The 26402-nt window shown below is 47.5% G+C and overlaps 1 protein-coding gene across 1 annotated transcript in view; it reads left to right on the top strand.

The window, feature by feature from the left end:
- LOC144496913 (complement C4-like) overlaps window positions 1–24195 on the top strand; it is a 124421-nt gene extending 100226 nt beyond the window's left edge. The window contains exons 33-41 of the mRNA XM_078217530.1: window positions 1120–1276; window positions 1395–1497; window positions 6169–6243; window positions 10167–10269; window positions 11248–11337; window positions 12521–12613; window positions 17230–17313; window positions 21948–22080; window positions 23938–24195. Coding sequence (XP_078073656.1) covers window positions 1120–1276; window positions 1395–1497; window positions 6169–6243; window positions 10167–10269; window positions 11248–11337; window positions 12521–12613; window positions 17230–17313; window positions 21948–22080; window positions 23938–24079 — 980 coding nt within the window. The 3' untranslated portion in view covers window positions 24080–24195. The remainder of the gene's footprint in view (window positions 1–1119; window positions 1277–1394; window positions 1498–6168; window positions 6244–10166; window positions 10270–11247; window positions 11338–12520; window positions 12614–17229; window positions 17314–21947; window positions 22081–23937) is intronic.
- Window positions 24196–26402: the final 2207 nt, after the last annotated feature.

Raw genomic sequence — 26402 nt, 5'->3', positions numbered from 1 at the left:
ATGCCACCACCAAACACATCTTCCCTTCACTCCCTCTGTCAGCATTCCGCAGAGACCGTTCCCTCCGGGATAACCTAGTCCACTCCTCCACTTGACCCAACACCTCTCCGGTCACTCATGGCACCTTCCCATGCAATCGCAGAAGGTGTAACACCTGTCCCTTTACCTCTTCAATGCTCACCATCCAAGGTCCAAAACATTCATTCCAGGGTAAGCAGCGTTTCACTTGCACCTCTTTCAATTTGGTCTATTGCATTCGCTGCTCCCAATGTGGTCTCCTCTATATCGGAGAGACCAAGCACAGACTGGGTGATCGCTTTGCTGAGCACCTTCGGTCTGTGCGCAATCAGGACCCTGACCTTCCGGTTGCTTGCCATTTTAACACACGATCCTCCTCCCATGCCCACATGTCTGTCCTTGGCCTGCTGCATTGTTCCAGTGAAGCTCAACGCAAACTGGAGGAACAGCATCTCATCTTCCAGCTCAGCACGTTACAGCCTTCCGGTCTCAACATCGAATTCAACAACTTCAGATGATTTGCTCTATCCCACCTGGATCCCTTTGTTTTCATTTTATTTAATTCTTTTCTGTTCTCTACCTTTTATTCTTGCTTGCCTTTCTTCATTTTTTCCCCCTACTTTATTCCCCCCTTTCCTTACCTTTTCTCCCCCTTTGTTTCCACTTTTCCCCTTTTTCTAAATGTTACCCCCCCCCCCAACCACCGCACCCCCCCCCCCCCTCCCCGCTCCTCCCACATCTTCATCTAGTTTACCCTCTGATTTTAGCTTCTCTGCCGTTTGGCCATTCACACCCTTTATTCTCTCTATGGACTGCCATTAGCAGTCTTTTCCCCTGGTTTATGTGGCTATGACACATCTCTCATTCCCTCATCCTACAGTATAAATATCTCCCACTTTCTATGCCTTTTAGCTTTGACAAATCTGGACTCAACGCCAGCTCTTTTCTCACCTTACACATGTTGTCAGACCTGCTGAGATTTTCCAGCATTTTCTCTTTTGGGAGCATATTGGATAGATTTACCAAGGCATTGGACATGATGGGCCTTCTTTGCCGCTGCATCACTCTGTGACCCGGCCCTGATGTTTCTCATTCTCTCAGACCTGCAGGATTACTCCAACTATGAAGATTACGATGAGCATTTACAAGGGGACCAACCACTAAGGGAAATTGACTGGTTTGACCTTCGAACCCGGAGAAGAAGAGATGTGCCGGATGCCAACGTCGGCGAAATGATTTATTACGAAGTGTGTGCGTGGTAAGTGACGCCAACAATCACCACTTGTTGGTGAAATCAACACCCATCCCACTCAAATGTACAACTGTTACACATTGGCGAGGAATTGATCCGAGATTTATTTGTCTGTTTCGCAAAGGCATGAACGTGAGCCTCACCAGAAGCAGAATCACTATGGGATGGCTATTGTGGATATCTCTCTTCTCAGTGGCTTCCAGCCAGAGCGACCCGATTTAGAAAAGGTCAGTATTTCCTTTCTCTTAGGTGGGAGGCGGGGTGGCATTTTAGGAAGTGTGTTATTTTTGGAATGGTTGCCTGCCTCCTGAATAGTCTGTGAACCACTTACAGATCAGTATTATGTACCATAAACCATCAGTCGCCAATGCTTCAAGTGGATGGCACGGTGATGCAGTGGTTAGTGCTAATAGAAACATAGAAACATAGAAAAACTACAGCACAAACAGGCCCTTCGGCCCACAAGTTGTGCCGAACACATCCCTACCTTCTTGACCTACCTATAACCCTCCATCCATGTACTCATCCAGGAGTCTCTTAAAAGACCCTATTGAGTTTGCCTCCATCACCACTGACGGCAGCCGATTCCACTCGCCCACCACCCTCTGTGTGAAAAACTTACCCCGAACATCTCCCCTGTACCTACCCCCCAGCACCCTAAACCTGTGTCCTCTCGTAGCAGACATTTCCACCCTGGGAAAAAGCCTCTGAGAGTCCACCCGATCTATGCCTCTCAACATCTTATACACCTCTATTAGGTCTCCTCTCATCCCTCGTCTCTCCAAGGAGAAAAGACCGAGCTCCCTCAGCCTATCCTCATAAGGCATGCCACTCAATCCAGGCAACATCCTTGTAAATCTCCTCTGCACCCTTTCAATCTTTACCACATCCTTCCTATAGTGAGGCAACCAGAACTGAGCACAGTACTCCAAGTGGGGTCTGACGAGGGTCTTATATAGCTGCATCATTATCTCCGGACTCCTAAACTCAATCCCTCGATTGATAAAGGCCAGCACACCATACGCCTTCTTAACCACCTCTTCCACCTGCGGGGCCGATTTCAGAGTCCTATGGACCCGGACCCGGACCCCTTCTGATCCTCTACAGTACTAAGAGTCTTTCCCTTTATATTGTACTCCTTCATCCCATTTGTGCTATCCACATAAGTGCTGCTGTCTTACAGTGCCAGGGACCCACGTTCCTTTCTAGCCTTCGGTGACTGTGTGCACATTCTCCCCGTGTCTGCGTGGGTTTCCTCCGGCTGCTCCGGTTTCCTCCCACAGTCCAAAGATGTGCAACTTGGGTGGATTGGCCGTGCTAAATTGCGCGTTAGTGTCCCAAAATCTGTAGGTTGCTCATGTTGCCCTTGAACCGAGTGGCTTACTAGGCCATTTCAGAGGGAAGTTTTGCCTCACAGCACCAGGGACCCAGGTTCAATTCCGGCCTCGGGTCACTGCCTGTGTGTGGAGTTTGCACATTCTCCCTTTGTCTGCGTAGTTTTCCTCTGGGTGCTCCGGTTTCCTCCCACAGTCCAAAGATGTGCGGGTAAGGTTGATTGGCCATGCTAAATTGCCCCTCAGTGCCAGGGGGACTAGCTAGGTTAAATACATGGGATTAGGTGGATCGGGTCAGGTTGGGTTTGTGGTCAGTCCAGACTGGATGGGCCAAATGGCCTCCTTCTGCACTTTGGGGTTCTATGGTTCGACAGTCAACCACATTGCTGTGGCTCTGGAGTCGCATGTCAGCCAGGCCAGGTAAAGACGGCAGATTTAATTCCCTAAAGGACATTAGTGAATGAGATGAGTTTTTCTGACAGTCGACAATGGTTTCATGTTCTTCATAGATTTTTAATTCCAGATTTTTTTTATTGAATTCAAGTTCCATGGCGGGGTTCAAACATGGATCCCCAGAACATTAGCTGAGTTTCCACATTAATAGTCTCGCAACTGGGCCATTGCCTCCCCTGTTAACCATGTTAAGTATGTGGGGTTACGGGAATAGGATGGGGGGAGGACCTGGGTGAGATACTCACTGGAATTCCACCACCCTTCCCGCCGTGGAATCGGAACGGGCGAGGGTCGGACAACGGAAATGTCTGTTTGACCTCGGGCGGAAATTTCCGGTCTCACTCGAGAAAGGTTGTAAAATCCTGCCCACTCTGTCTGAGTGTTTGTTCAGACTCAACAGGATGAATGGCCTCCTTCTGCACTGTAGGGAGTCTAAAATGTAAATTTTCGCTCGTTGTCCCACCATTCGCACAGATCAGCCACAGCGTGTTTGACAAAGATGTGCATTGAAGTGAACGTAATAGTGAAGTGTAAGCCGAGCTGACGGTAAATGCTAAAAAAGGCTTCATAGAATCCTTACAGTGCAGAAGGAGGCCATTTGGCCCATCGAGTCTGCACCAACCACAATCCTACCCAGACCCTATCCCCATAACCCCATGCATTTACTCTAGCTAGTCGCCCTGACATTCAGGGCAATTTAGCCTGGCCAATCAACCTAACACGCACATCTTTGGAGAATGGGAGGAAACCGGAGCACCCGGAGGAAACCCACGCAGACACGGGGAGAACGTGCAGACTCCACACAGACAGTGATCTGAGGCCGGAATCGAACCTGGGTCACTGGCGCTGGGAGGCAGCGGTGCTAACCACAGTGCCGCTTCAGATGCGTCAAGTGAAAGAGAGCAGAAAAATGACTTTGTTCCCTGCTTTGCCTGAAATCCTTGTCATAATATTGGTGGCTGCTCCAATAAGAACAGTAAGAGGTGACTGAGATATTTGGCGTGGGGTGTGGCCAGATTCCTGGGAGACGATTGCTTGGATGGTTAAGCAGACCATTTATTACCACAGTGTCCAATCGTCCCCTGTTTGATGACGCGTGTTTGGTTTATTCTTGACTGGGTGTGGCACCTGAGAAAGTGAAACCAAATTGGAGGCAGACAGCTGTAAAGATGAGAGAGAGCAGACGTTTTAAAACATTCTACCCAAAGATCTTGCATGGATCTTGCAAGCTGGTGTATCATCTCTGCATAGCTCCACAGCACAAATCATGACAACTAACAATAAAAGGATTATCTTCAAATGCCATGCAGGTGCAGCAGGTGGCAAAGAAGGCAAATGGCATGTTGGCCTTCATTGTGAGAGGTTTCGAGTACAGGGGCAGGGATGTGTTGGTGCAATTATACAGGGCCTTGGTGAGGCCACACCTAGAATATTGCGTGCAGTTTGGGTCTCCTTTTCTGAGGAAGTGCAGCGAAGGTTTACCAGGCTGATTCTGGGATGGCAGGACTGATGTATGAGAAGAGATTGACTAGGTTAGGATTGTTTTCGCTGGAGTTCAGATGAATGAGGGGGGATCTCATAGAGACTTATAAAATTCTATCAGGACTAGACAAGGCAGATGCAGGGAGGATATTCCCGATAGTGGGGGAGTCCAGAAACAGGGGTCACAGTCTGAGGATTCGGGGTAGACCATTTAGGACGGAGATGAAGAGACATTTCTTCACCCAAAGAGTGGTGAGCCTGTGGAATACATTACTACAGGAAGTAGTTGATGCCAAAACATCGAATGTATTCAAGAGGCGGCTGGATATAGCACTTGGCGAATGGGATCAAAGGTTATGGGGAAAAAGCAGGATTAGGCTATTGAGTTGGATGATCAACCATGATCGTGATGAATGGCGGAGCAGGCTCGAAGGGCCAAATGGCCTCCTCCTGCTCCTATCTTCTATGTTTCTATATTTCTACAAAACATTAAACAATCACTGCTACAATTGGTTCATAATCTAATTCTGGATGAAGTGGTCAAGAAAAAAGGAAGATGTGACAGTTTTCTATCCAAGCAGACACAGGGAAGATGCACAAACTCCACACAGACAGTGACCCAAGCCGGGAATCAAACCCGGGTCCCTGGCGCTGTGAAGCAGCAGTGCTAACCACTGTGCTACCGTGCCGCCCCCACCTAGACACAATGGTGCACCGGTTTTAGATCAATATCATCCCACCATACAAATGGGCGGCACGGTGGCACAGTGGTTAGCATTGCTGCCTCACAGCGCCAGGAACCTGGGTTCGATTCCTGGCTTGGGTCACTGCCTGTGTGGAGTCTGTGCGTTCTCCCAGTGTCTGTGTGGGTTTCCTCCCACAGTCCGAAAGATGTGCTGGTTTGGTAAGTTAGGTGGCCATGCTAAATTCTCCCTCAGTGTACCTTAACAGGCGCAGGAATGTGGCGACTGACTGTATAGCGCACAAGAAACAATACCTTTCACTGTATGCTAATACATGTGACAATAATAAATCAAATCAAATCAAAAGACGAGGGGATTTTCACAGTCACGTCATTGCAGTGTTAATGTAAGCCTACTTGTGACACTAATAAATAAACTTTTAAATAGTCACTTTGTAGATATCATAGAATCATTACTGTGCAGAAGGAGGCCATTCGGCCCATCGAGTCTGCACCGGCCACAATCCCACCCAGGCCTGATTCCCGTAACCCCACATATTTACCCTGCTAATCCCCCTGACACTTGGGGCAATTTAGCATGGCCAATTAACCTAATCCACACATCCTTGGACTTTGGGAGGAGACCGGAGCACCCGGAGGAAACCCACGCAGACACGGGGAGAACGTGCAAACTCCACACAGACAGTGACCCGAGGCTGGAATTGAACCCGGGTCCCTGGCGCTGTGAGGCAGCAGTGCTAAACACTGTGCCGTCATGCCGCCCCATATATAAGGAAGATTGCAACAATGTTGACCTGTATCCATCATAAATGAAACAGGGAGCCCACATCGCTGCATTACGTTATACAACAAGAAACATCTCTCTTTCAGGAAAGAGTGGATGTTAACGCAATGGTGGTAATTGGAAATTACCTTTTATTTTCCAGTTAAAAAATCTTGTCGATAGATACATCGATGAATACGAGTTCAAAGAAGGAAGAGTGCTGCTCTATCTTGAGACGGTAATGGCACCGTTTGCATGTGCATTTCCTTCTACAGCTTATTTGGTATAGGTTTGTCCAATCTCTCATTCTCTCACACACACTCTCTCACTCACATGCACTCTCTCATTCACTCACTCACAAACATTCGTTCACTCTCTCTCACACATACACTCTCTCACTCAGTCACTCACACACATTCTCTCACTCTCTCACACACACACTCTCTCTCACTCTCTCACACACATTCTCTCACTCTCTCACACACAATCTCTTACTCTCTCACACATGCTCTCTCACACACACATGCTCTCTCACTCACTCGCACACATTCTCTCACTCTCTCACACACACTCTCTTACTCTCTCTCCCACACACACACACTCTCCCACACACACTCTCCCACTCTCTCACACACACACTATCACACCCTCACACACACACACACTCACTCACATTCTCTCACTCTCTCACACACACTCTCACTCTCTCAACACATGCTCCCTCACTCACTCACTCACTCACTCACTCACTCACTCACACACATTCTCTCACTCTCTCACACACACACTCACTCACACATACTCTTCCACTCACTCACTCACTTTCTCTCACTCTCTCACACACACACGCACTCTCTCACTCACTCACACACATTCTCTCACACTCACACACACACTCCCACATTCACACACTCTCTCTCACTCTCTCTCACACACGTACAATCTCACTCTCTCACTCTTTCACACATGCGCTCACTCTCACGCACACACACTCCCTCACACACACACTCACTCACACACACTCTCTCACTCACACACTTTCTCTCACACACACATACACTTACACACACATACTCTCTCACTCTCTCTCACACGCACACAATCTCTCACTCTCTCACACACACACTCTCACTCTCACACACACACTCTCTCACTCTCTCACTCACACACCCTCACACACACATGCACACTCGCACTCTCTCACACACACACTCTCACTCTCTCACACACTCTCTCACTCTTTCACACACACTCTCACTCACTCTCTCATACATACTCTCACTCACTCTCTCACATACATTCTTACTCTCTCACTTTCTCACACACACACTCTCACTTTCACGCACACACTCTCTCACTCTCACACACACTCTCAGTCTCTCACACACATACGCTCTCACTCTCTCACACACACGAACTCTCACTCACACACACGCATTCTCTCTCTCTCACACACACACACTCTACTTTCTCACACACACTCTCTCTCACACACACACACACTCTCACTCCGTCACACACACACACTCTCTCTCACTCACACTCTCTCACTCTCTTGCACATACACTCTCTCACACATGTACTTTCTCACTCACACACACTCTCTCACTCTCATTCACACAGACACTCTCTCACTCTCTCTCACACACACATACTACTCTCTCACTCTCACACAAACACTCTCATTCTCTCTCACTCTCTCCCACTCTCTCTTACACATGTACACTCACACTCTCTCACTCTCTTGCACATACACTCTCTCACACATGTACTTTCTCACTCACACACACTCTCACACTCATTCACACACACACTCTCACTCTCTCACACACACACACACACACTCTCTCTCACACACACTCTCTCACTCTCTCTCTCTCTCTCTCTCACACTCTTACTTCCTCACACACACATACTCTCTCACTCTCACACACACTCTCTCACTCTCAGACGCACACACTCTCACTCTCTCGAACACTCTCACTTCCTCACATACACATACTCTCTCACTCTCACACACACATTCTCTCACTCTCACACACACTCTCTCACTCTCACACACACACACTCTCACTCTCGCACACTCTCACTTTCTCACACACACACTCTCTCACACACTCTCACTTTCTCACACACACATACTCTCTCACTTTCACACACACTCTCTCACTCTCACACACACTCACTCTCTTGCACACTCTCACTTTCTCACACACACACACACTCTCACTCTCTCACACACTCTCACTTTCTCACACACACACTCTCATTCACACACTCTCACTTTCTCACACACACATACTCTCTCACTCTCTCACGCACTCTCACTCTCGCACACTCTCACTTTCTCACACACACTCTCACTCTCTCACACACTCTCACTTTCTCACACATACACACTCACTCTCACACACACACACTCTCACTTTCTCACACACACATACTCTCTCACTCTCACACACACACTCTCTCTCACACACACATACTCTCTCACTCTCACACACACATTCTCTCACTCTCACACACACACTCTCTCACACACACACACACACACACACACACACACACACACACACACACACACACACACACACACACTCCCTCACTCTCACACATGCACTCTCTCACTCTCCCACACACACTCTCTCACTCACACACACATTCTCTCACTCTCACACACACACACTCTCCCACTCCCACATACACTCTCACACTCACACACATTCCAAAATGTGCGGGTTAGGTTAATTGGCCATGCTAAATTACCCCTTAGTGTCCCGGGATGTGTAGGTTAGAGGGATTAGCGGGTGGATATGGGGATGGGGCCTGGGTGGGATTGTAGTTGGTGCGGACTCGATGGACCGGATGGCCTCTTTCTGCATTGTAGGGTTTCTATGATTTTAATCACACACTCTCTCACTCCCTCACAAACACACTCTCAGTCTTGCATACACACACTCTCTCGCACACACATTCACATTCTCAAACTCACACTCTCACTCTCTCACACATACCCTCCCACTCTCTCTAACACACACTCTCTCACTCTGTCACACAAACACACTCTCTCTCACTCACACACACACTCTCTCACTCTCACACAAACACACTCTCTCTCACTCACACACACACTCACTCTCTCGCAAACACACTCTCTCACTCTCTCACACACACACACTCTCTCACACACACACTCTCTCACACTCACACTCTCACTCTCACACTCTCACTCTCTCACACACACACACTCTCTCACTCTCACACACACTCTCTCACTTTCACACACTCACACTCTCTCACTCTCTCATTCACACACTCTCTCACTCTCTCACTCAGACACTCTCACTCCCTCACACACACTCTCTCACACACACTCTCTCACTCTCTCACATACACTCTCACTCTCTCACTCACACTCTCTCAAACACACACACTCTAACTCTCTCACACACCCTCTCTCACTCACACACACACTCTCTCACTCTCTTTCACATACACTCTCACTTTCTCACACACACACTCTCTCACTCTCACACACACACTCGCTCACTCTCTCACACACACACTCTCTCACACACACACTCTCACTCTCACACACACACACTCTCACTCTCGTGCTCACACACTCTCACTCTCTCACTCAGACACTCTCTCACTCTCACACACACACTGTCTCACACACTCTGGCACTCACACACTCTCTCAAACACACACACTCTCACTCTCTCACACACACATACTCTCTCACTCTCTCACACACACAAACTCTCTCACTCTCTCACGCACACATTCTCTCACTCTCTCACCCACACTTTCTCACTCACACACTCACAAGAAATTCCATCTCGTTTTTTTTCAGTAAGGATGGCGAGACATTTGTAACGTCTGAAGACACGTCGAACTTCCTTCTAAGACCAAGATTTCAAATGAGAAAAGTCAATATATTGTGGAAGTTGTTTCAATTCTCAGATGATTTTATATTTTTAGAAATACAATGACAAACACTCTCAAAATTTGCTGAAGGCATTACTCCTTAAATTTTAAACAAAATTATCATAATTTTGTGCTGAGCATGTTTAAAATGTGAAGTGTATTTTGCAAGCTGTGTATTTTACTTGTATCTTTGTGAATGGACTGTTGTGGTTGTTCCCCCCGATGTAGGTCACAGAACAGAAGCAATGTGTTGTGTTTGGTGCAAAACAAATCTTTCCCATTGGATTAATACAACCAGCAAGCGCCACACTTTACGACTATTATAATCCAAGTGAGTAGAGAGACTCTGCCTCAAAGCAGTTACCGGTCTGATTTGAATAAGTAGCCAGTTGCAGGCTCTCGATGCTAGTGGTTCAAGGACCAAAGTAGTGCCCCTTTTAATCGCTGTACAGTGTCATAGAATTAAAGTAAAATTTATTTATGAGTCACCAGTAAGGCTTACACTAACACTGCAATGAAGTTACTGTGAAATTCCCCTAGTCGGCACACTCCGGCGACTGTTTGGGACAATGCACCTAACCAGCATGTCTTTGAGATTGTGGGAGGAAACCAGAGCACCCGGAGGAAACCCACGCAGACACGGGGAGAACATGCAACCTCCACACAGACAGTGACCCAAGCCAGGAATCGAATCCAGATTCTTAGTACTGTGATAATCACTGAATCCCATCAGTGCAGAAAGGCCATTCGACCCATCGGGTCTGCACCGACTCACCCAAAGAGCATTCTACTTAAGGTCCTCTCCCCCAGCCTATCCCCATAATCTGCGCATTTAGCACGGCCAATCCACCTAACCCGCACATCTTTGGTCTGTCGACGGAAACCGGAGCACCCGGAGGAAACCCACGCAGGCATGGGGAGAACGTGCAAAGTCCACACCACAGTGACCCAAGCTGGGAATTGAACCCGGGTCCCTGGTGCTGTGAAGCAGCAGTGCTAACCACTGTGCCACTGTGCTGACACTGAGACACGTAGCTGAGCAAATGGGGAGTGAATCGTTCCTGATCACACTGTTTCTGCCCTTCACAGAACTGACATCGAGAAGCAGGAGACTTGCAACTAAAATATTACCAAGAGAATTATTTCTGTGATCACCTATGATTCCAGTTCTTGGATGAGTGACTGTTCTCTCTCTTAACATCATTGGCAGAAGTTAAAACTCAGGATACCCAATTAATAATACATCTAACAACAGTAGCATTATTGTGTGCCGTTGGTGTATTCTAACGCTGTAATCCTTCGGTTGCAGGTCTTAAATGCAGCATCTTTTATAATGCACCAGACCAAAGCACCGTCATATCAAAACTCTGTCAGCATGACGTTTGCGAATGCGCTGAAGGTAAAGTTCCACCAATATATCTCAGTCGCCATAGTCCCAGGTGGCTTTTCTCTCTTTTGAGGGGAACCTGAGGATCGCCACACCTCAGGCGACGGGCACGGTTGAGAAGCCTGAATAACCTCAGCTGGTACAGGAATTGAACCCATGCTGTCGGCATCGCTCCACATCACAGCTGTGAAGCACCTGTCCAGCCAACTGAGCTAACCTGATCCCCCACCATTGCCATTATTTCTTGAGACGGCAGTGGGCGTGGGTTTGCAAGATGCTGCCTGAGGAGCCTTGGTGAGTTCCTGCAGTACATCTTGTAGATGGTACACACGGCTGCCACTGTTCACCAGTGGTGAAGGGATTGAGTAAGACCATAAGATATGGGAGGAGAATTAGGCCATTCAGCCCATCGAGTCTGCTCCATCATTCAATCATGGCTGATAAGTTTCTCAACCTCATCCTCCCACCTTTTCCCCGCAAGGTTTGATCCCCTTACCAATCAAGAACCTATCTATCTCTGTCTCAAAGACACTCAATGACCTGGCTTTCACAGCCTTCTCTGGCAATGAATTCCATAAATTCGCCACCCTCTGGCTGAAGAAATTCCTCCTCATCTCGGTTCTAAAGGGTCAGTCCTTTATTCAAAGGTTGTGCCCTCAGATTCTAGTCTCTCCTACTAATGGAAACATCTTCCCCACATCCACTCAATCCAGGCCTTTCAGTGTACTGTTTGTGTTTCCTTGGGTCCTGATTCCTCGGCTTGTTTGTGTAAGGGATAGAAATCAAGCGGGCTGCTAAGTAACAAACTGTTCAGCACTCCACTTCAATATTATTATCAATTTTCATCTTCCTTAATATCAATTTTATTGGGGATCAGTACCCTTATAACTTGCCATCTTGACACCGCCTCAATCCCCCACTCAATAATTCCGATAGGAAGATGTCCAAAGATTGATATTGGAGTCCTTTTCACTTCCATGCGGGGGAACTTCTTTTTAAGATCACTCTTTCCCAAATGTTGTCAGGGGGGCTAGCGCCAATTAGCTGCGAGACTGATTAACTGTTTTGTCTCAGATTTTATTTCCGTTCCTATTTCTTCAGCCATACGAGCTAAATTCCGACATTCGGGGGATGATCTATTCCATTGCACAATACACCAAGGGTTGTATCCATAGGTTTCTGCTCTTTCCCTCAGGCCCCTGCGCTCGCAAGAAGCAAACTTTCTCCCCGAATATGTTGGAAGACGAGCGGATGAGTTTCGCCTGCTACACTCCGATTGTCGATTACGGTAAATGCTCTGGATTCCTTGGCTTATTTTTTTTAATTTGAAGTTTGGGAAAGAACAAAGTTAAATGCTGCAGGAGCTTTTGAATGCAGATAGTCATAACCTCTCGATTTGCTGTAGAATTGCACAGAAACTCATCAGAGAGAGTGGTAGGGGTCTGGAACTTACCGCCAGGGATGGTGGGGCATTTAAGGGGCTTTTAAATAAGCACATGAATATGCAAGGAATAGCGGGATATGGACCAAGGGCAGACAAAAGGGATTCGTTTAATTTGACATCAAGTTCGGCGTAACATCGTGGGCCGGAGGGCCTGTTCCTGTGCTGTAATTTTCTATGTTCAGGGCAGCATGATGGCATAGTAGTTAGCACTGCTGCCTCACAGCGCCAGGGACCTGGGTTCGATTCCTGGCTTGGGTCACTGTCTGTGCGGAGTTTGCACATTCTCCCCGTGTCTACATAGGTTTCCTCCGGGTGCTCCGGTTTCCTCCCACAGTCTAAAAGACATGCTGGTTAGGTGCATTGGCCATGCTAAATTCTCCCTCAGTGTATCCGAACAGGCGCTGGAGTGTGGCGACTGGGGGATTTTCACAGTAACTTCATTGCAGTGTTAATGTAAGCCTACTTGTGACTAATAAATACATTTTTAAAATATGTTCTATGTTCTAATAATTGGCACCCAGCCTCTGATAGGTATCTTTGGGGTAATTTTATTGAATGGATTCATGTGAGGTTTTTTTTATTCATTTATGGGATATGGTCCAGGCCTGGTATTTATTGCCCATCCTTAATTACCCTTTGAGAAGGTGATGGTGATCTGCCTGCTTGAAGCACTTCAGTCCCTGTGGTGTAGGTACACCCACAGTGCTGTTAGAACAGGGAGTTCCATGATTTTAACCCAGCGACAGTGAAGGAACGGCAATATATTTCCAAGTCAGCTTGGTGTGTGGGTTAGAGGGGAACATCCAGGTAGTGGTGTATCTAGGTATCTGCTATCCTTGTCCTTCTAGATGGTAAAATGGAGCACTCCTAACCAACACTGTCCGATGAGTCTCACTGCAAGCAATTGCAACCAACACCTTTTCTAAGAAACTATTTCAATTCGTCAACAAACACATCCATTTGAATGAGCTATCAGACTTATTTTATGGGACCAGCCAACAATTGCTGGTGGAAGTGATATCAGAAGCAGATAGAGGAAACAAACCATTGCAACAGGGCAAGTATTCGGTGACCTTAATGTTCCCAAATAAATATTTCACAAGCTTAACATTCCTCTCAACGCTCAAGTGTCCACCTACCTTATTGAATAGGCTGTCAATTATTGCTGGAAAAATGTACATACTATCAAACTTTTTCATCTTGCACTCATTAGGTCAGCTAGGCAAGATAAAATGATAGCAAAGGGAAACAATTTTTATCACAGTTCTACGATATGAGAATTCATATATTGGCCATTATTCTACACAAAGGCTGATTTGCAATGTCATGTAGGAGACAAAAGGATTGACCATCTTTTCTTAACAATAAAACATAAGAAAGTTCATCGAAAATTTGCCAAGAAGGCCTGACGCACAACATTGCTGCATAGAATTTCTTCTATTTGGGCACTGACCAGTGTGACAGAGCAGAGCAGTGTGAGACTCCTTGTTGCACTGCTCATCCCAATTAGGCTACAATTTTAACTCTCTAAGTGAAGAGTTTTGGAGTGAGTTAAAATCTGGCCCAATTGTCCCTCCCCATGGTAGAGATTTTAATGCAATGCATTAATTGTTTTGGCACAAAGAATAGTGACTATTTCACTCTGATGCTAAGACATGAAGACCATTCTTGTCATGACAGACATACCATACAAAAGTTATGAGGCGAATGGGGGAACCATTCGATCCAGCATTCCTACGTTGATCGGTGAAAAACTTTTCCATTTTATCTCCACCTTCTTGCACAGGGGCCATGACTCTGTAGGTCACAGGTTAAAAGTTTTTTTAACATCTATGGTGAGAGGTTCTGCCTTTACTAATCTTTTCAGGAAGTGGGTTCTAGGTCCCTATCAGCCTCTGTGGGTGAAAACCAAAACATTTCCTTGTCCGCCCCTTTGATCCTTCTTCCAAAGATTTTAAAACCCAATTGGCTTTTGACCCCTTTGCTAAGAGAGAGAGCTTGTCCCTTTTTTACTTTTAGAGGGTGACATGGTGGCACAGTGGTTAGCACTGCTGCCTCACAAGCACCAGGGACCCGTGTTCAATTCCAGCCTTGGGTGTCTATGTGAGGTTTGCATGTTCTCCCCGTGTCTGCATGGGTTTCCTCCAGGTGATCAGGTTTCCTCCCACATTCCAAAGATCTGCTGGTTAGGTTGATTGGTAATGCTAAATTGACCCTTAGTGTCAGTATGATTAGCAGGGTAAATATGTGAGTTTACTGGAAGAGGGCCTGGGTGAGATTGTGGTCGGCGCAGACTCGATGGGCTGAATGGCCTCCTTCCGCATTATAGGGATTCTATGAGCTGTTGAAGATTTGCCTGTCCCTTCCACTGTCAGGAATATGGCAATGAGGCAAATTTACCTCAGCCCGAGTAGTAATCGAAACAGTGGAATTATTCTGACACACTCACTAGCCAACTGAGCCAAATGCTTCCCTAAATAAATACATAGAATCTCTACAGTGCAGAAGGAGGGTATTCGGCCCATCGAGTCTGCACCGACAACAATCCGACCCAGGCCCTATCCCCATAGCCCCATGTATTTACCCTGCCAATATCCCTGACACACTAAGGGGCAATTTAGCATGGCCAATGCACCTAACCCGCACATCTTTGGAGTGTGGGAGGAAACTGGAGCATCCGGAGAAAACCCACACAGACACGGGGAGAATGTGCAAACTCCACACAGACAGTCACCCGAGGCCGGAATTGAACCCGGGTCCCTGGTGCTGTGAGGCAGCAGTGCTAACCAGTGCTACCCACTATCCCACCATGCCGCCCCTAAGCTACAAAGAAAAACGAAGGATGGATTGTCGAGCCCTATGCAACTCCCCTGGTTGCCCCAGACAACACGCCTTCTGGGTTGCCAAAACACCCATCATCCTTTGCTTCCTACCACCTGCCTCCCCCACTCCCTCCCTTCTCCCCCACCCCCCTCCCACCCCACCACAGAATTCCTGAGGCTTCTACATTTTTCAGTAGTTATCCATGTGGAACTTTGTCAAAAGCCTTTCTAAAAGCCACGTACATACCTCACACCCGCTGCACTGTCCTGATTAATCCTACTTAATCATCTCCAAAGATAATCAGTTAAATTAATCAGATGTGAACTTCCCTTAACAAATTCATGTCGCATTTCTTTGATTAGTCTATGCCTTTCTCAGTGAACATATAGATTGTCCCTCAGAATTGAATTTGATCATTTGCCCAGAACTGAAGTTAAGATAATGAGCCCAGAATGACTCTCAATGCACCTTCCTCCATTTTAAACAATGGGCCAATGTTGGTAGTCCTCCAATCCCTTGGTACCAATCCTGTGGCCTAGGAGGATTTCCAAGATCATGGTCGGAGCCTCAACAATTTCTTCCCTTGCTTCTTCAGAAATGCCAAGCATTGGGAAATGATTCTCACTGATGTTTATTCCTGAGATTGCGTAAGTTGAATTACTCGGTGCAGGCTCCATGTTAATGTTAAACCTGATGCTCAGGAGCAGAGAAAGATCCTGAGAAATCTCATCCAGCCCACTTATACTGTGTTAGTTATCAAGTTCGGGTGCAAGTCCTTTGTCACCAACTCACTGTTGCTTGTTGATTTAAAGAGGCAGGTTAATCCTTTTTTTAGATAGTGATCTGCATTTGTAAGCTTTCCCTGAAGTTTATAGCAGCGGTGGTTAACAGTTTCATCGCAGAAATGTAATAATTTACGTGTCTTTTTTATTTGTTTGTGGGCATCGCTGGATGGGCCAGCATTCATGATCAACGTTAATTGCCCCTTGAGAAGGTGGTGGTGAGCTGCCTTCTTGAACCGCTTGTGGTGTAGGTACACCCACAGTGCTGGTAGGGACGGAGTGCCAGGATTTTGACCCACATTCACAGACACACACACTCAAACAGCAAAACAGACAGACACACACACACACACACACAGCATCAACCATCCCACCACGCACAAACACACACATACATACATATAATGTCACTCGCGCCTACACACACACACAGCATCAACCATTCCACCACGCAAAAAACACACACATACACACATATAATGTCACTCCCGCCTACACACACACACACACACATTCACACATGTACACACACAGAGGATCACACATACATACATACAAGGTTTCACGCACACACACAGAGACACACATAGGTTCACATTAACACCCACACACAGGTACACACATGTGCACACATGCAGAAACATAATATACACACAAATACACACATACACAGACACAAACATCTGCACACACAAACTTCCACACAAACATTCATATATATGTTATACAGGCTAGCTTGGTTTTAGTAGAAGTAGTTAAACTATGTTCTACATACTACTTTATACTTTTCAGTAAATTAAATTTAACACTTTAAAACATCAAGTTTTAACGTTGGATTCTCTGAATTCGTCCCAGCGTTTCTTGTCAATGTGTCAAGCATCAGTACGACAGGAGGCTTCGACAACTATGAGACATTCATTACGAAACGGATCAAATTTGGTAAGTAATAAAAGCAGACAACACTGGGACAAATAATTTAGTTTGCCTTCCCTGATCCCACATTCCGATATTTAGCTTTACTGAATTTGATGGAACTGAATATGAGGCAGAGCTCTTGTACCTCCAGGTATGTTGAATTTGAGAACCATTGATGTTAACACCAAATTCTACCGACTTGTGTTTTCCACGTTGTTCCATTTGATTTGCTCAAATGAGTCAGGCCGGCCAGATTAAAATATGGTCGTAAAAGATGGCTGAGACACTCAGGAGGTCAACACAAGTGAAGAGGCTGCAAGGTGAAAACAGAGGAAGGAAATCTGGGGCCGCAACTTCCTCGGAGTTGCAGTCAACATTGGATTGAGATTTTCTCCAGAGATTTCTGCAGGTGCTTCAGTTCAATAATGAGAACATCACATAGATTTCAATATGTTCATTACAGAGAGTTAAATTCTTTACAAGCTTTATACAGCAGTGATGTTGCATTCTGTTCACAGAATCATAGAATCATACAGAAGGAGGCCATTTGGCCAAGCGAGTCTGCACTGACCACAATCCCACCCAGGCCATATTCCTGTAACGCCTCATATTTAACTTCCTAATCCCCCTGACACTAGGGTTAATTTAGCATGGCCAATCCACCCAACATGCACATCTTTGGACTGTTGTTGTCCTTCAATAAAGTTATGTACAGTTAGAACTAAACACACAGTCCGAGGGGTTTTACCCAGTTACCAGCCCCTCGGTTCACTATAGTTGAAAGGCCTTACACAGTGGCCTCTCCTCATTGTGCCTTGGTGGCATCTGCCTCAAGTTTGTGAGCATCCCTCAGCACTTAGTCCTGATCCTTGGAATGTGCCAGTCTCCAACACTCGGTCAAGGACAATTCTTGCGACTGCAAGATCATCAAGTTTCAGGCAGACCAAAGAGCATCTTTCACCGTGTTGATGATCCTCCAGCATCATCTGATGTTTGTCTTGGAGTGCATCCCTGGGAACAGCCCTGTACAGCACAGAGTCCTGCGTCACGAAGCTGCTTGGGCTGAACCTCGACAAAAACCACCTCATCTCTCTCCAGACCTTCTTTGCAAAGGCGAGTTCCACAAGGAGATGTGCGACCGTCTCTTCCCTCAAGGGCAATGTGTGGTGGTGCAGGGACTTAAGGCATGCACGAAGAATCTGACAGGGAGGAACTTTCTCAGCACCAGCCAAGCTAGGTCTGGGTGCTTGTTGGAAGTTCTAACGAATGGCAGATGGAGTTTAATTTAGATAAATGCGAGGTGGTGCATTTTTGGTCGATCGAACAAGGGCAGGACTCGCTCAGTGAATGGTAGGGCATTGGGGAGAGTTACAGAATAAAGGGATCTAAGGGTACAGGTTCATAGCTCCTTGAAAGTAGAGTCACGGGTGGACAGAGTGGTGAAGAAGGCATTCAGCATGCTTGGTTTCATTGGTCAGAACATTGAATACAGGAGTTGGGACGTCTTGTTGAAGTTGTACAAGACATTAGTCAGGCCATACTTGGAATACTGTGTACAGTTCTGGTCACCCTATTATAGAAAGGATATTATTAAACCAGAAAGAGTGCAGAAATGATTTACTAGGATGCTACCGGGACTTGATGGTTTGAGTTATAAGGAGAGGCTGGATAGACAAGGACTTTTTTTTCTGGAATGTAGGTGATCTTATAGAGGTCTATAAAATAATGAGGGGCATAGATCAGCCAGATAGTCAATATCTTTTCCCAAAGGTAGGGGAGTCTAAAACTAGATTTCATAGGTTTAAGGTGAGAGGGGAGAGATACAAAAGGTTCCAGAGGGGCAATTTTTTCACACAGAGGGTGGTGAGTGGAACAAGCTGCCAGAGGTAGTAGTAGAGGCGGGTACAATTTTGTCTTTTAAAAAGTGTTTAGACAGTTACATGGGTAAGATGGGTATAGAGGGATATGGGCCAAATATGGGCAATTCATAGAAATCATAGAATGGGCCAAATATGGGCAATTGGGACTAGCTTAGTGGATTAAAAAAAAGGGGCAGCGTGGACAGGTTGAGCCGAAGGGCCTGTTTCCATGCTGTAAACCTCTATGACTCTATGATGAGACATTCTACCAGATGAGTGCCAGTCTGCTCAGGGAACTATCCAATAGGATCCACCATCTCCCTTTCCCTCAGAGCCTTAAGGACATCACGTACAGACCACTGCCTCATCACTTTGTGGTCAAAGGTGCTTTTCTGAACACATTTTTCCATGAGAGACAGATGGTATGACACAATCCAACTGCTTGGAGCGTTCTGCTGCAGTGTGGCCAGAGCTATCCTTCACAACACCGGGGACAGGTAGACCCTCAGTACGTGGTGACACTTGGTGTTTGTGTACCGAAGATCTACGCACAGCTTGATGCAGCCACACACAAAAATGGCCACGTGAATGAGAGCAGCATTTGGGTACATTTTTTCCCTCCTTATCCAGAGATTTATGCATTGTGTACCTCTGGAAGCGATCTTTGTTGGATCTCCAGATGAACGTGAAGGTGGCTCGGGTGACTGCTGGGGCACAGGGCATGGGCCAGCCCTGCTCTATCCCGAGAGTACCTCACACCTGATGACCAGGTTTTTGCCCGCAATAGCCAAGCTGCTTCCATAGCTATTAATTCCCAGAACAGGTCGCTACTCTCACCAGGGGGCTTACAGCTTGATGGGACACCACTTCATATCAAGCCAACTCTTACTGGCATCATTGGCAGGCAGGAAGGATTTGCACATTGACTCACTCAACCTGGCCACGTTATGAATGCACCTTCCTTTGCCATCAAGCACTGGGATGCGACTTGGAACCGGAGCTGGCTCAGAGGTGTCGTCAGCTTTTGGTACAAACAGCACTGAATCCCAGAGAACTCAATTTCCAAGCTTTAATAACTTGTGCACAAGTGAGAACATGATGCAGGGCAATGCATTGGAAGGTGTTGGACGGGGTATAGAGTATAAAAGCTGGAGTCTGATGTTGCGGCTGTATAGAACGCTGGTTAGGCCACATTTGGAATACTGTGTCCAGTTCTGGTCGCCGCACTACCAGAAGGACATGGAGGCTTTAGAGAGAGCGCAGAGAAGGTTTACCAGGATATTGCCTGGTATGGAGGGTCTTAGCTATGAGGAGAGATTGGGTAAACTGGGCTTGTTCTCCCTGGAAAGACAGAGAATGAGGGGAGACCTAATAGAGGTGTACAAAATTTTGAAGGGTATAGATAGGGTGAACAGTGGGAAGCTTTTTCGCAGGTCGGAGGTGGCGATCACGAGGGGTCATGGGCTCAAGGTGAAGGGGGCGAGGTATAACTCAGATATCAGAAGGACGTTTTTTACACTGAGAGTGGTGGGGGCCTGGAATGCGCTGCCAAGTAGGGTGATGGAGGCAGACACACTGACATCGTTTAAGACTTACCTGGATAGTCACATGAGCAGTCTGGGAATGGAGGGATACAAACTAATGGTCTGGTTGGACCAAGGAGCGACACAGGCTTGGAGCGCCGAAGGGCCTGTTTCCTGTGCTGTACTGTTCTTTGTTCTTTGTACACAGCATGTGAGGAAAGAGTTAAGGGAGAGATTGTGTTCTGTTGATACATATAAACAATTTAGCAGTTATAGTTAATGACAGCAAATGAGAAACGAGCAACTTTCTAATTCTTCATTTACATATATATCCACCAATCATAGTACAGCTTTTTGCCCTTTCTTATCCAAGAGAAAACTGTCTCCTGCTAATCAGGTGGCACAGTGGTTAGCACTGCTGCCTCACAGCGCCAGGGATCCAGGTTCAATTCTGGCCTCGGGTCACTGTCTGTGCGGAGTTTGCACATTCTCCCCATGTCTGCGTGGGTTTCCTCCGGGTGCTCCGCTTTCCTCCCACACTCCAAAGATGTGCAGGTTAGGTTGATTGGCCATGCTAAATTGACCCTTAGTGTCAAGGGGACGAGCAGGGTAAATATGTGCGGTTCATAGAAATCATAGAAACCCTACAGTACAGAAAGAGGCCATTCGGCCCATCGAGTCTGCACCGACCACAATCCCACCCAGGCCCTACCCCCATATCCCTACATATTTTACCCACTAATCCCTCTAATCTACGCATCCCAGGACACTAAGGGGCAATTTTAGCATGGCCAATCAACCTAACCCGTTGCGGGGATAGGGTGTGATTGTGGTCAGTGCAGACTCGATGAGCCGAATAGCTTCCTTCTGCACTGTAGGATTCTATGATAATCCGTCATTCGCATCATATGTCCCATATCTCGCTCTTTGGTATTTTGTTATGGAATTGACTTATTTTCCACCCTCTGGCGAAGGCTGGGAACAAAATGTTTATGAAACTTACAGAAGGTGAAGATTAGTCGCTCACCCTGAATAGCTGGCTTCACGGAAGGCCTCGTAAGCTGATAAGCATTTTCCATTACTTGACAGAGTTTTCTTCTGACAATTATGGAACTTGAATTTTCACAATTGTTGTAACCTAACTTCCACTGAGGCGGGATACTACCCACTACAAGAAGGCAATAAGCTGCGGTTTAATTATGCTCCATGTTGCCAGTCTTCCATTCCACAAAATGAAGATAACGCCCACACACTTATGTCCCCCTCTTTCAAATAGCCAGCGACGAGAGTGTCCAGGAGAATGATGTCCGGCATTTCCTCAAACGGACTTCTTGCCCGATGGAACTGCAGCTTCACAAATCTTACCTCTTGATGGGAAAGGATGGACAAACCAAGGATAAGAACGGAAAGTAAGCAATTATTTTTGACCACTTGATGAAATTGTTGAAAGAAATACTTGACCACATCAAGCGGAATGACATAAGACTCATACGTTTGACTGCAGCTTAAATAGCATCAAAAGCCAGATAACCTTTACTTATGGGCTCTTGCTGTGCATGTGTTCGGTGCAGATTTCTTACATTCTGTCAGTGATCCGGCTTGGTAAGTGGTCAACTGGCCACTTTTTATTTGTGGGGGGGGAGGCAAGGGGGGAATCTAAAAAGGCACTGAAAATAACAAAATTAAATTAACTTAAATGAAAGTTGCCATAGTCCCAGATGACAATAGGTTGCTCTCCCCTTTGAAAGAGAGAGAGAGAGCTGACGAGTGGCGATTTAGAATCATAGAGTCCCTACAGTGCAGAAGGAGGCCATTCAGCCCTTCGAGCCTACACCAACCACAATCTCCAGGCCCTATCCCCGTAACCCCATGTATTTACCCTGCTGGTCCCCCTAAGGGGGCAATTCATCATGGCCAATTCACCTAATCTGCACGTCTTTGGATTGTGGGAGGAAACCGGAGCAGCCGGAGGAAACCCACGCAGACACAGGGAGAATGTGCAAGCTCCACACAGACGGTCACCCGACTGCGGAATTGAACCCAGTTCCCTGGCACTGTGAGGCAGCAATGCTAACCACTGTGCCACCATGTGCCCCGACCTGAAGGCCAGCACACTTCAGGCGAGGGGCAAGGTTGAGGAGATCAGGTTTCATGGATAATCTCAACTGGTATGGGAAATAATACTCATCTGAACAAACAACATTAGAGGACAAGAGGGACTTTGGGATCTATGTCCACAGGTTCCTGAAGCCAGCAGCACTCGTAGATACTTGTCTTTAATAACTGAGGCATAGAATATGAGAATAGTGAGGTTATGATGGCGCTGTCTAAAACGCTGGTTAGGCCACAGCTAGAGTACTGTGTGTAGTTCTGTCACCACATCAAAGGAAGGATGTGGTTGCACTAGAGAGGATGCAGAGGAGATTCACCAAGGTGTTGACTGGGCTGGGATGTTTCCGCTATGAAGTGAGGCTGGTTAGACTGGGGCTGTTCTCCTTAGAGCAGAGAAGGCTGAGATGTATAAAATTATGAGGTACAGAGATGGGGTAGACGGGAAGGAATTTTTCCCCTGAGCAGGGGAATGGAATCGGAAACAGGATAGTTGGGGTGGCACAGTGGTTAGCACTGCTGCCTCACAGCGCCAGGTACCCGGGTTCAATTCTCAGGTTGGCTCACTGCCTGTGCGGAGTTTCCACGTTCTCCCTGTGTCTGCGTGGGTTTCCTCCGGGTGCTCCGGTTTCTTCCCACAGTCCAAAGATGTGCGGGTTAGGTGCATTGTCCGTGCTACATTTCCCCTTAATGTCAGGGAGACTAGCTAGGGTAAATGCATGTGGGGGTAGGGCCTGGGTGGGATTGTGGTCGGTGCAGACTTGATGGGCCGAATGGCCTCCTTCTGCACTGTAGGATTCTATGATTCTAGAGGGATCAATAACCAGGGGGCATGGATTTAAATAAGACTCAGAGGGGATTTGAGAAAAAGCTTTTTCACCCAGAGGGTGGCGGGAATCTGGACTCACGGCCTGAAAGGGTGGTAGAGGTGGGAACCCTCTCAACATTTAAGAAGCATTGAGATGAGCGCTTGAAATGTCACGGTGTACAAGGCTACAGAGCAAGTGTTGGAAAATGGGATCCAGATCGGTGCTCAATGGCCAGCGTAGACCTGATGGGCCAAAGGGCCTCTTTCTGTGCTGTAAAACTCTGTCATTCTAATTTTTCTTCTTTATTTCTGTTTCCCTGCACTCTCCGCACCCTGCCAACAAACACAGGACACGGTACGTTCTTGACTTAGATTCTTGGGTTGAAGAGATGCCGGCAGAAGAAAAATGCCAAGCCACCAAAGCCAGAAATGCCTGTGGAAAATTAACACAATTCATCAACAACCTTCAAACAATTGGATGCCAATTATAGGGGCAGTTGGACGTGACACTTCTCAGCTACCCTGCGGCTGCAAACTCTCTCTCACGTGACCTGATTACGTGAAATTCATTTACATTAAAGCTCATACATGGAAGAAATGTTTCAAACTCATGTTGCAATATTCGCCGCAGTGAATTGCCTCATTTTCAGTGAATATATCCTCTCTCATCAAGTTTAAACTTGAATGCGACCCCAATATAACTGTTTTTTGATTTGATTTGATTTATTATTGTCACATGTATTGATATACAATGAGAAGTAGTGTTTCTTGCGCGCTTCACAGACAAAGCATACCGTTCATAGAGAAGGAAAGGAGAGGCTGCGTGAATTCAACAGAACAAACTTGTCCAAAGCAAGGCGCAAGGTGGGAGTGAGGGGAGGGTGGCAGGGTGGGGGAGGGGGGGGCAGCCACTGCTCCTCCAATCACAGGCCACCGTTCCCCTGCTTTCGCTTCCCATTGGTGGACTCAGGGCACCAATCAGCCGCGAAGGAGTGAGAGAGACAGACTCTGATTGGAGGAGCAGTAATGCCAGCAGTGGTGAGTGGAGCAGTGCCGGGACCAGATGGAAGGGAAGCAATGCCTGGGATAGATTTTTGATTTGATTTGATTTGATTTATTATTGTCACATGTATTAACATAGAGTGAAAAGTATTGTTTCTTCGGCACTATACAGACAAAGCATACCGTTCATAGAGAAGGAAAGGAGAGAGTGCAGAATGCAGTGTTACAGTCATAGCTAGGGTGCAGGGAAAGATCAACTTAATGCAAGCTAAGTCCATTCAAAAGTCTGACAGCAGCAGGGAAGAAGCTGTTCTTGAGTCGGTTGGTACGTGACCTCGGACTTTTGTATCTTTTTCCCGAAGGAAGAAGGTGGAAGAGAGAATGTCCGGGGTGCGTGGGGTCCTTAATTAAACTGGCTGCTTTGCCAAGGCAGCGGGAAGTGTAGACAGAGTCAATGGATGGGAGGCTGGTTTGCGTGATGGACTGGGCTTCATTCACGACCTTTTGTAGTTCTTTGCGGTCTTGGGCAGAGCAGGAGCCATACCAAGCTGTGGTACAACCAGAAAGAATGCTTTCTATGGTGCATCTATAAATGTTGGTGAAAATCGTAGCTGACATGCCAAATTTCCTTAGTCTTCTGAGAAAGTAGAGGCGTTGGTGGGCTTTCTTAACGATAGTGTCGGCATGGGGGGATCAGGGCAGGTTGTTGGTGACCTGGACACCTAAAAACTTGAAGCTCTCGGCCCTTTCTACTTCGTCCCCATTGATGGAGACAGGGGCATGTTCTCCACTATGCTTCCTGAAGTCGATGACAATAGAGTCAGGATAGAGTCAGGAACGGCCGGTCCGGAGCCCCCGGGGGAGAGTCAGGCACGGCTGGTCCGGAGCCCCCGGAGGGAGTCAGGCAAGGCCGGAGCCCCCGGGGGGGGAGTCAGGCACGGCTGGTCCGGAGCCCCCGGGGGAGAGTCAGGCACGGCTGGTCCGGAGCCCCCGGAGGGAGTCAGGCAAGGCCGGAGTCCCCAGGGGGAGTCAGGCACGGCCAGTCCGGAGCCCCCGGGGGGAGTCGGGCACGGCTGGTCCGGAGCCCCCGGAAGGAGTCAGGCAAGGCCGGAGTCCCCAGGGGGAGTCAGGCACGGCCAGTCCGGAGCCCCCGGGGGGAGTCGGGCACGGCCAGTCCGAGCCGCAGGGGGTGGGGGGCAGAGGGAGGGGGGGAGTGGGGGGGTGAATGTTTGGTGGACCTGGGGAAGAGAGGGTGCTGTCGTGAATATGTGGGGGTGAGAGAAAGTGTGTGCATGTGTGTGTGTGTGTGTGTGTTTGTCTGTGTGTGTGTGTGTGTGTGTGTGTGTTTGTCTGTGTGTGTGTGTTTGTCTGTGTGTGTGTGTGTGAGTAAGTGAGAGCGAGTGTGTGGATGGGTGGGTGTGAGTGGGAGAGACTGAGTGGGTGTGTTGGGCGGTGGGTGGGTGTGAGAGGATGGGTGGGTGTGAGTGGGAGAGACTGAGTGGGTGTGTTGGGCGGTGGGTGGGTGTGAGAGGATGGGTGGGTGTGAGTGGGAGAGACTGAGTGGGTGTGTTGGGCGGTGGGTGGGTGGGTGTGAGAGGATGGGTGGGTGTGAGTGGGAGAGACTGAGTGTGTATGGGGGGGTTGGGCTGGGTGTGAGAGAATGAGTGGGAGAGACAGAGCATGTGGGGTTGAGTGTGAGGGGACTGAGTCAGGGTGCTTTGTGCCCAGTCTCCAGTTGCTCCCTTGCTGTCAGTGCCACACACACACACACACACACACGATCCCGCTCACACTCTCTCACCCATCCACATC

The sequence above is a fragment of the Mustelus asterias genome, chromosome 8, assembly GCF_964213995.1.
Source record: "Mustelus asterias chromosome 8, sMusAst1.hap1.1, whole genome shotgun sequence".
NCBI lineage: Eukaryota > Metazoa > Chordata > Chondrichthyes > Carcharhiniformes > Triakidae > Mustelus > Mustelus asterias.
This window is presented reverse-complemented; position numbering and strand designations above follow the sequence as displayed.